The 12,230-nt window shown below is 41.9% G+C and overlaps 1 protein-coding gene across 2 annotated transcripts in view; it reads right to left on the minus strand.

Moving 5' to 3' along the window:
* Positions 1-12,230, minus strand: part of CACHD1 (cache domain containing 1) — a 112,559-nt gene that overhangs the window by 73,526 nt on the left and 26,803 nt on the right. For both annotated transcript variants that reach the window (XM_080407236.1, XM_080407237.1), the window contains exon 2: positions 546-608. In XM_080407236.1, coding sequence (XP_080263362.1) covers positions 546-608 — 63 coding nt within the window. The remainder of the gene's footprint in view (positions 1-545; positions 609-12,230) is intronic.

Consider the following 12,230-nt stretch of genomic DNA (forward strand, 5'->3'; position numbering starts at 1 on the left):
AAAATGCAAACAGTCCATGTATTGAGATATATCACCTCAATATGAAATGTTCAAATGTGTTCCCGTATGTAAAGCCCACTCAAAATTACAAAAAGCCCTCAACCGCAACTGTTATGCATGAGGTTGTAGCTGTCCCATATTTACACAAAGCAATTGATACCATTTCCACATTCAGAAACAGTATTAGTGTTTTTGTTTTGAATTAAATCTATTTTAAAGGAGACACTTCGAACATGAAAACCAGTCAATTAATGAGATACTACACGGGGGCGCCAGCTCTGCCTCTGCTCTTTTGTTTCTAAGGGACAGACCCACACAAAGCAGATGGAAAAGCTTTTCATGGCAATGCAAAACTCTCCAATACATAATCAGCCCATATACCCCATCTCCATTTATATTCTATCCCATTTATTGTTATCTGATGGGCTGGATGCTAGGAAAGTAGCCACAAAAAATCCAAGACAGAACTGTAATTTTTAAGCTGACTCTGCCTTTGTAACGCTGCCAGTGGGCAGCAGAAAGTGGGAAGGGGCTTTTGGACTCACCTGTTGAACTTCACTTTCTCCATTCGATATCTTCTCCATGTACACAAAGGAGTTGAATATCCTCTGGGGAAAAAAAAGAAAAAAAAAGAAAAAAAATCAGAAAGTATACATAAGAGACATTTTGTCATAAATGCCATGTTAAAGCAGCTCCAAAAGGCCATGGGTGAGGAAACTGGTGTCAGAAAAGGACCGTTTAACCCAGGGAGTCTCTAATGCCAGGCTTCCCCAAGGGGAATCAGGTTTCTGTATACCTGTTTGTGGGTCTGCATGAAGAGGCTGGTTTTGTTTCGGAAGGCAAAGACATGACAGTTTTTTTCCAAAACACCTGTTAATTTACCAAACTGACATAAAGATGCTATAAAAAAGTATTACACATTAGAAAGCGTACTGCTGTGCAAACTATGACTGATCTCTAGTGCTAAACATTTAACCCAATGTAAGTATTTTTAAAAGTACTTGTTTCCAACTAACACATGAGAGGCTGTGAACCAGATCTAGACATATTTGGTATCTGGAAAAGAGAAAAATGAGACCTGCTTTTGAAAACCACCAAATCAAGCTCATTAATGGCAAAGAAAGGACATATCAAAAGATAGAAGTGAGGCCTGCGCTGTGCCCTCAGAAAGCTTCCGACCTGTTCCCAGACGGACACAAGTGCCTCCAAAGGCGACAGCCACGCTGCCATCCTTCTTTACTTACAGTGGTTATGTGGAGGAGAAAAACACTCAGCACCTTGTTAATACTCTGCTTCCAGACTGAAAAATAAGATTAGAAGGATTCCAGGTTACACTGATGACATTCCTGGAAAGTTTGTCTGATACACCTAAGTTTCTCTTTCGGGACTTCTCATTTCCAAGGGCAGCTGTCCCCTTAGGGACACTAAGACATCCCCACTGGAAAACATACAAATGTCCCTAAAATATTCCTTTTCTATGTGTCTTAATGGGAATACACGGTGGCTGCATAACACAACGGAGGTTTCAGAGAACAGTATCATGCAAAGCAGCAATAGTGTTGCTATTCATTATCAATAGACATAATGGTAATACATCGAGGTTATTTAGGTCATTATATATTAGAAAACAGAAAAAAGTGCCCATTACTTTAAGAAAGATCTTTAACTTTCTCCTGTCCTGCTCAGGTGCATGCCAATCCCTGCAAGCTTGGGGGTAACTAGAAGGCTGGGAGGGTTTGTAACAAAGTGGCCATTTAGCCACCACAGATCAAATACCCTGCACAAAAGCAAGTTATCCAATATAGAAGCTGAAATAATTTTCCAAGCAGATTCTTATCAAAATGCTTACACTTCCTCAAAAACATGGGTGTTTGCAACACACTGCACTTTTTACAAGAACACAGCCCAAACCCAAGACATGCTGCGATTGCCACCCACAGAAACAGCAGCACGGGGAGCCCATCTGAGTTGTACAAGAGCTGTGCCGGCTGCTCCATGGGAGCAGGTGGTCCAAGAGGGCACTTTAACATGGCACACAGTGCGACATTTATGGGAGCTTCTGTGCATCTTATAGGGAAGAGAGGGAACTGCTAGGAAATACATCTTATGACTTCAAATATACCAGAAATTGGTGATAGAAGCAGAAAGAACACAGAGGGTAAACTCCTTCCCGGACTGTGGAAGAGGCATTACAAAGTTAAAAAAAAAAAAAAAAATAAAAGTCAATGGGCTTTTTCTCTACCAGCCTCAAGGGGAGCTGGGATTTCACTGATGAAGTAGATTCCACATCTATCACCCTTAAGTCAAACACATGACAACACATCTGTAGGCACAGCTACATCTGGCAAAGGGCAGTGATTCATAAAGACCCTGTTCAGTCCCTCCCTTGATGTGATAGTTGTGAAATTACTACAACTCATGTTTACAGCAACACAATAAGCAAGAGCCAGCTCTCCAAATTATTGACAATAACAATTGCAATTACTAAAGAAGTCCAAATTTCTTCCAAATCCAGTGTAATCGTTGGTCCACAGATCCAAGAGTTACCTTGGTTCAGGTTTAGCTGACTTCCTCCTAGTAAGACTGTATGCAGCCATTACTGGCAAAACCAGCCTGGAAAAACCTTTGGTGTGCTCTGCTCCACTTACAATCATCACTTTCCCTTATCCCTCTCCCTCAAGGACTTCAGGAATTTTAAAAATCTGAACTCTTAATTCTAAAGCACCATTTGGAAGGGCAGCAATAAATCTCCTTGGTTTACAAGTTTCAGAGAGCCAGGGGGGCAGGGGGGTGGGGGGAGGCATCTACTCTTAAAAGCCGCCCATACATTGAGACTTCCTCTTTTTCCAGACCTTTGTTTAAAGTTCTGCTTGGATACTTTAACTACAAACATGTTGGCCTTTTTTTTTTTTTTTTTCCTCCCCCTCATGAGATGAAAAGACAATTTAAACATCAGAAGAAAATACATTAAATCATGTCATTTTGATGCAAAATGTTTTAAATGAATTGAATTTTTCTCTCCATGCAGCATTTAGTCTTCAGACATCAAAAGGAGCAAGAAGGAAACAGACTGTCAGCTACCGAGAATGGAGCTTTCTGTCCTTAACACAAAGCTGACCCCTCCCCTCCACCCATTTAACACGTAGCTGTGTTGACGAACTTTCAAAATAATGCCAGAGAACATTATACAGTGTTATATAAGAGTCACAGTGCCAGCAGTTTACTGGCCACTGGGCTAGGTTATTAACCTATTTTTGCTCGATTTATAATTCAACCGAGTTCTTTAAAATGTTACAGTATCTTCCACTTTTTTTCATTAAAAGCCCTGTGCATGGCAGAGACAGGGTAGCAGGACCCTGTTAGTCAAACTGCCATCACAGACAATGAGCCTAAACCAACAGTAAAAACTAAACAAGGATAGAGAAACAACCCAGGAAAATGCGAGCCATTGCACGTCAAGCTCCCCGAGGCCACCCATTAACTGCTCAGCCCCTGCCTGGGTACAGTCCCGTTACTCAGGATACCTGCTCCTCATTCAACAACTCCTATGGAGAATCACACCCAAAGCCAAAAACATCTTCCTGTTGTATTTAACCTAATTTCACTAACTTAAAAAGCAATCTCACTTTAAGTAGAAAAATACAGCTATGTGGCAACCTCCTAATGAAGTTAAGGGAACTTCAGAGACCCAAGAGTAAGTCAGCCCCACAAACTTACAAAAATAGTCTAAATATTTAAAAGAACTTCCCATCGTAGTTTACGCAGTGCATTAGCATCTGTACTTTATTTTTCCCACCCCTCATTGTTTAATTGAATCTGCTTAGCAGATGGCAGCAGGCTAAGTTCATTCCAACAGGAACAATTACACACATGTTTAATGAGATGCTCGCCCAGGATTATTTGCCGTAACCCATCACCACTTGCTCTCACAGCACATGAAGGCTGCAGCTGCTGTGCTGGTTCAGCATCCAGGCTTTCCTCTCACCCAAGCTGGTGCTCCACCAGACACGGAGATATCTGCACCCCTGCCACCGTTCCCAGTGCCTCCTCATCACACACTGACTCAAGCCCTCAAACAGCATTTTATTTTATTTTTCTCCATTTTCCTCCCTCTTTTTCCTATCATCAACTATTTTAAGATTATTATAATCATTATAAATATTCTGGTTCCTGCTGAACATTGGTCAACTATGTGGAAATGATTCATTTTCTCAGAATTGTCAAATTCCTTTAAACCAAACATCTTTAAAAGACAACAGCTTTGTTCTCGTGGCACATGGCAGAGAGCAAAACTTCATGCTCTGCACAACTTATCTTCAGCACTGAGCTGAGAACAGTTGCTTTGCAGTCGTGCTCCAGCCCCACACATGCTGCAACACACCTGTACACAGCACACTTACGTACTCCAATGGCTTGGTTTCATCAAGCAGATTTGCACCAAGAATTTAACTTTTAAAAAAAATAAATTTGAAACAAAAGCAACTTTTGTTTTTCAATCCAAACTCTGAACTGAATTTCATGATTTGGTTTAGAAAACAGCATTTGGTGCTGCTGTGGCTTACCCAGCAGGGCAAGCAAACTTTGCTTCAGCTATTTCCACCACAAAGCATCAGTTTTCAAACACAACATTGAGAAGTAAACAAAATGGAAAATTTCATCAAAACTTAGGAGTTTTGAAACATCTGTATTTTCCATACTTTGTTCCAAAAGCAAGCTTCAGAAATGACATGAATTCCAGACTTAACCGGGCCTAAACTAGAAAGTCAGTGAAAGTGTTATTTTCTGTTCAAATTACTCAAACGTTGGAGATGCTCAGAGAGAAGTAACACTTGGCTGGCTGGCTGTGTCTCTCACCTGCTGCTTTATACTCACATTTAAACTCCGAGGGGCACGCAGGGGCTGAGCACAAAGCCCTGCGCCATCCCTGGGGCCCCTGCGCCTCCGGCAACACCTGAGCCCTGCAGCACGATGCTCGGCACATCACTGGTGCTCCTTCTAAATCCTCCCCTTCCCTTATCGAAGACGGCACTCGCATTTAGCTACGCAAACAGAAAATCACGGCATCTGCAGGGACCACCACAGGATTTCTGGTGATCTGTGACAGCTCCAAGATATGCAGGCTTCCAGAGAGCTGAGCAATGTGTCTCTGTGAGCTGCAGAGAATGCCCACAGCCTGGACAGAGTCCCGAGAAGGCTGGGGTTTGTTTTACAAACACACATTTTCAACACATTAGAGACACCTGCCTTCCCAAGCGCCTTCATTACCCGCCTGGGTCAAAGCACTTGCAAATTCCTAGAAAATATTCCTCTGTGGTATCTGGATATATCCTTTAATGACTTTAACTGCAGCCAAGTGCTTCACGGTGCCACCAGCCTGCCTCACTTACAGCTTTGAATAGCAAGACAAATATTTGATAAGTGAGATAAACTGGGAAGCGATGAGAGGATCCAAGGGCAGGGGTCCTTGGGGCTGGGATGGGGAAGATTTGGGCCACCACTGTCTAATGTTTCCCGCAGGTGGGGTCTGACAGTGATGAATGGGCACGGCACCCAAACCCGCATCTCCGGGTAGGATGGAGTCAGGTTTCCCACCAAGCCAGAGATAAGGGGTAGCTGGGGTTTAGCTTCATGGTGTGCCAAAACAAGGCTTAGGAGACTCTTATTTATAATCTGAAGCTGGAGGCGACTCAGTTTTAAATCTTGGAGATGACTCTAAATGAACCTTAGCATAAAAAGTAAATATTAACTGGCGTGTCCCCTCCATTCCTCAAGATTAAAATAAACTCAGCAGCAATGCAACGCAGTGAGAAAATAACTTCAAAAGCCCCCAGTTTGACTGTCAGCTCTGCATCAAAATAAACAAAAAAAGCCATCACCCCCAAATCTCCAAGGTCCCCGGCCAAATACAAGCACCAACTGCTCCACAAAGCAGTCAACCATTTGCACATCATGTTATTTGCCAGAGATACGAATTCATCTCCCTACTCCCAAAAATAACATTCTCAGAGACAAAGAGAATCAGGAAAAACAAATACAGGATTAGTAAAATATCCACTGAACTGTAAGTATGTTGAAGCTGGTTTACCATCTATACCACAAGACATTTAAAACAAGCAAAAAAAACCCCACAACTTTCAGCAGATTTAGGACATAGACTGCTGTTACCTGTCATATTTGGGAAATGACAATGAAAAAAGCCAACAATATTTAAAAAGTATACAAAACAGCTGTAGTGAAATGCATGTGTGTTAAATATAGGCAGTATTAGCTCAGCAGGGCTGCAATACTTTTTAAACTTCAAGCAGCTACTAACCAGGGTCTGTTTCTTATTTGAAAGGTTAACATTTTAAAAAGTGGTGAGCAAACAAATATATAACAAATCCTTTTTCTGATGAAACTCACCGAGTGAGATTGAAGGAAACCTGTGACTTCTGTCTGGAGTTTATTTTTGCAGTGTCTGAAGCCATATCACATTATGTTTTGTTACCATTCTCTAAAACCAAGAAACATTAAATAGTGGGGTCCCGTGAGATCAAGGACATGCTTCATGTTTTTTCTTTAACAATTTACAATATACATATAAGAAGCTCATGAAAATTGGAGGAAAACAAAGCGAAAGGGAAACCCGGCCACATGAGAGCAATGATGGCAGCAGCCCAGTATTACAGAACCTATCCAGCCACGGCAACAACACATCTAACAGGAATATCCCAACATGACACTGAAAATACCCTTCTCTTTCTGTGGGTTTCAGAAAAGAAGTTTTCAGGAAGGATGTAACTAATTAATGCTTTTTCATTACACTATTTGTCAAGAGGCAACAGATATCTTTATCAGACAGGTAGACAAAGAGAAACGTGATACAGAGCTCACAAGCTGAGCTCAGGTCGGCGCTTTTGTGGGGGTTAGAGAGCAGGCAGCTTCTCCTCAGAGAGCAGGAACCATGAGCAGCATCTTCAATTACAAAATGAGAAAATGGAAAGACTCATACAGCTTGTGATTCTGTTGTCCTGGCCCAGTTCATCTCCTACCATCCACAATTTGCTTGGAGAAGCTATGTCACTTAACGGGCAAAGCTGGTCTAGGCACAGTTATCCAGAGCTCTGTTAAGCTACATCAACATTTGAAAGACTCCTTTGGCAGCTTCAATAAAATCATTTTGCTAATTTTACACATAAAATTTACACAAGATTACTTGGAATGCGGAAGAATTTGTGGGGAAAAAAAATCGGAGAAGAACCTAAGACTACCTATCAGACATAACTTTTCCATAGGCAAAGTGAACACAGAACCTCCTGGCATTCAGGATGAAGGGTGCGTGCGTTTGCAGATGTGTATCTCCACATGCTCATACACACACCTTCATGGGTGCATGCATTCCCCAATATCTGAGAAGGTTTTAGGCAGGCAAACATCATCTCTCTTCCCAATTTTTATCTTAATGAAGATCCCTTACCAATTCACTATTTACCAGCTATCATTATCATCTCCCACGTATTGAGCTGGTCAATCACATCTGCTCCCTGCTCTGCGACCAGCACTGGAGCAAAACATTTTGTGCAACACAGAGGACAACAGAAAAACTGGTATTGAGGTTTGATCTTCATTTTGATGGTAGAAAGCGTCACGGTTAGCATTTATAATTTATCTACCATCATCAGACTGTGGGAGGTAAAAGCCTTTGGGATCATTTCCAGAGTCATATTTGGAAGAGGAGATAGTAAGTAGGTACAGCATTGCTTGCAAAGAGCCGAAGTAGAGCACAATTCTTATAAATGTGTTTCCCTTGAAAACTTCAAGCATTTGCAAAGAGAGAAAACTATGGAAAACTGAGTAACTGCCAAAAATGCAATCAAGAACCAGCAGATTTTTTTGTCTTCTTTTTCAAGGAACCAGAGAAGAGGGAGGAAAAAAGAGTGAGAGGGGAAAATACCCTAAGAAAATTAGTTCCACATGTTAAAAACATCATTCATTTAGCCAATGTAACTTGACTAAGGTTATACTCATGACAATGTATATGGCAGTATTTCAGAAAAAGGAAAGCCATGCTGCCCAACCTTAAAATATAAAGCAGATGGTCTTCTCAATAGGACTGGATTTTTTTTCTTCCTACACTTATTCCTCATTCCAGCCTCTAGGATGTGAAACTTAAAAATATTTATACTTTTTTTTTTCAGGTTGAGAACTTTTTGATTACTGGACCTTTTTCAACTCCCTGTATTTTGTCAGTCCTCTTCCCTTTAAAAAGAACATAAATTTGAGCATTTATCAGGAGTAAAATCAACCTGAAACTTCATTCTATTGGGAAAACTCTGGGTTTCATTTTTCTGGTTTGTTTTCAAGCTCATGTCAAAATGACTAACTAAAAAATGGGGAAACATTTAAGCAGCAGACCAATACATGTAAACAGATGCAATCCTATAGCCAGAAGAGCTGGGTATCATTTTAATTACTGTGCTTTCCAGTTTGGTCATTAATTCAGTATACTGCAAGTATGCAGAAGAAACATGGATCAATTTATGCAACATTCCAGCTAGGATTGTGTAATTTCACAGCAAAGTAAAAAAACTCAAAAAACAAAGGGACATACACACACACACACTCCCCCTGAAAGCATCTGATTTTGTTTCCTGATCCATTTAACACAATAAAGGCAGAAGCTGTTGGGTTTTGTTTGGAGAAACTGCAGCACAGAATACCAAGGCTGGAGTGAGGTATTAAAGAGATCTACTTGAATCAGGAAAAAAAAAATAATCCAAGAACAACAAGTTTAAGCATGGGAATTTATAGATCATAAATCACAACACTAAACTTATGTGCATAAAATGAATGAGCTGATGCTAACGTAATTACAGAACTGTTTTCTTTAAATGTCCAAGAGTATCATTTTTCAGGATCTCGCAGCAGGAACCATCAACATGCACACGATAAATACCATAACAGCCTTCCCCTACAACTGCTGCTGCAGTGCCCCTTAACAGTAACTGTCTAACACTGCCTGCGCTCAGAAAAACACTAAAAGTTTAGAACTGTAACACATATGCTGCAGTCAGTTCTCAGCTGCTTCCACACAAGGCACTCACACTTTTTTCAAGAGAAAAATAATAGATGACCTGAAAAAGACTGCTTGTGCCCAAGTACCTTCCTGTATGAGTCAGTGTCTGTAATAAAAAGTACAAGAGTACGCTCATTCAGTACTATTATTTGTATTAGTAAGTAGAAGAGTTTTAAGGTCACCTGTTTTACACATTTCATCTGCATTGGTCTTCTTTGAGACAATCCACACCCTTTTTGAGCTGAAGGGAGAGGAAGCACTTCTTTCCACTCCTAACTTAGGAGGTTTAATCTCTCAATTAAATTTTAAAAGTGGTTAAAAAATTAACTCAAGAAGATAACCACTTTGTATTAATTACCTTAATCATTCTCTCCAACCTGGATGTAAGTCATTTTCAAATAACTGTTACATTTCAAATTGACCCAGGGCTTAAAATTGAGTTAAACTTGACCCCCTCCGGCTGCCCACGCAGAGGTGAGCTCAGGCACACCAACTCTCAGGTTCAAGGCCTCACCAAACCCAGCCGAGTGCTTTGAGACCTGCACACCCGATGAAGGTGCATGGCCCGCAGCAGTGGTGCCCGCAGCAGGCGATACCTCCGGCTGCTGAGCTGCGCGGGTTCAATCATTTTCCCCTTTTCACACGGCTGGTTTTGGCATGCCAGCTCATACAGGTGCTGCAGCAAGAAAAATCGAGCTCTTGACAGAGATTTACAGGATGGCATATATATTTAAAAAATCTTCCAGTTTAATGTCAGCATATTTTATGAGTTAAAAAAGAGTAATTGCTACACATACTGGGGTTATACCCCACCTGCAGATGTAGCCTCCCAAAACACTTCTCCAACCAAACCTGGTTTACACAGCGACTGAGGGAGCCAAAGGAGTACAGACGGGGAAAGGATCCATGTTTGCCTACGAACAGTAAATGGAAATGGCATCCATGGCAGCCGCAGCCACCAGAGTGCACCTGCGGGAAGAGGCTCTCACAGCGGCACGTTACCACGGAATGTCATATGCTCCTGGCAGAGCTGCCCAGGCACTTGGGGAGTCCCATCCTTGGAGGTATCCAAACCCAACGGGACAGGCGCCCCAGCCAAGAGGGGCACAAGGACCTCAGGGGGTCCCATCCCACCTCATCTGCTCTCCAGTTCTCTGAGGACATGGTGCCAGTCCCAGAGCTGTGACCCCCATACGTGGGTCAATCACCCAATGCCTACAAAAGCAGAGAAGAGTATAATTTGTACGCTTACTGACCTTGACATTTGAAATCCCCTGGTACTCTCTGTGAGCTTTAGGCAACAACATTTCACTGTACTTTGGTGCTAATGAAAAGTGAATTACCCATCAACCAGCACTGGAAATAGGATATTCCTCCTCTGGCTTCCAAAACAGGGGTGGAATGAACTCAGGGAGCAAGCACATTAATGGACTAATTATCAGGCAAGTTCTCCCCATTATGTTTCATGAGCCAGAAGATCACCTGACACTACCAGCAAGATTAAACACACCTACAAGAGAAGTGCGTGCAGTATCCCGGACCCCCAAACACAGCGTACAGATGCAAAGTAGTAAATAATTGCTAGGTCAGTAAAGCAAAGAAGGTAATCTCTAGAAGAAACTGCTAAACCCTTCTCCAAGTGAATTGCTAGCGCTCAATCAAGGTCAGTGATAAACCCCCATGTTCTGCAGGGCACCAGCCAGAGGGGCAGAGCTGGCCCACGGCATCCAGCAACCCACCTTCAGCTGGCCGCTGCTGAACAGAGGTCAATTAGTCCCTAAAACTATTTTTCCCCTCATTCTTTCAGAGAGTTTGGCCCAGCATGCGTCACCCCTTCATGAAACAAAACGTCACAGGAACGCTCAATGGGAGCTGGCTGATTAACCATTCTTCCTCGGGTTTAACTTGTTATCTCAGGACACCGAAGGAGGTAGAGCAACCCACAGAAAACAAATGTAATCTTCTGGAAAGAACAGAGCCATTAGATGTTATCGGTTCGCAAATAAAAATTAGAGATTGAGACTAAGGGGAGGCTCATGAATTGAATTCCAGCAGCACTTCAAAGCAATTTGTGCATGAATGCAAGCATTTATTCTTCTAATTAAAAGAATAAAAGCAAGCAAAATAGCAAGACATCATTTACATGAAAGAGGGGGGGAGGAAAAAAAAAAAAGGCAAAATCCCCCCACAATCAAAACTCTAACAAAACCCTCAGTGTTAATCAAAAGCAGAGTAGAGTCCAACCCAGAAAAGGGAGAGAAAACTCCCAGTTTAATGAGGGAAGGCACTGAAGAAGAGCAAAACTCGCCTCAGCGTTTTCTGTAGCACTCTGGCCAAGCCATCCCATGAGAATTTCCACATCCACCCTTTGGGAGCAAAAAATTATCAGATGTTTTGCACAGAAGAGTCCTTTATCTTGCTCCCTCATTGTTTTACAAACTGAAGAGGCTGGAAGCCAGGGTGGGGCTCCAGTGTCCTTGACTGTGGGTCCCAGAAGATGGGATGGTTCCAAGGCAGCTGCTGAGATGGAGAAGGCTTGGGCCAGCGAGACCTGCCACAGGCCAAGGTGTGATTGGGACCAAGCGAAAGAGCTTTTTCATATTTCCCTTTTCAGTGGTCTCACTTTGTTTTAACAAAGAAAGCCATCCTAATAAAAAACAAGAGAGATGGCTGTCTGGCATACCTCCCTGTTCCATGTCTATACCAGGTCTCCTCAGTAGAGACATCCTACATATCAGCTATGTCCCCATTTCTCCACACGAAGAACACTAGACAGTTCAAGTTCACATAACACTAGCAGCGTTCAGGCAGGGGCTATTCAGCTATGCGCAGTAATTTCAGTTAAACAGAGTCCATGATTTGACACTCAAGTCCAAATTTTTGTAGATAATATATTGGTCTCTAAGACTCCCTGACAAGTGTTGTCATTATTCAGGGAGTCACTTAACCAGGGCTCCAAAACATAAAAACAACCACAGTGCTGCTTGTTTCTCTTGCCACAACAGCAACTGTAGCATGTCATATTTCAAGAAAAGAAGCCTAAATAGCATAAAAGGCTTATGAAAAAAACAGAACACAAAACAGAATTTCTAATCTGCTACTCTAATTATTTGAATATTGGCAAACCAGTATTTATTATCGTAACTGTAACAAATACACACCATGAAAACAATAG

Source organism: Falco punctatus, assembly GCF_963210335.1.
Source record: "Falco punctatus genome assembly, chromosome: 11".
NCBI classification, from domain to species: Eukaryota; Metazoa; Chordata; class Aves; order Falconiformes; family Falconidae; genus Falco; species Falco punctatus.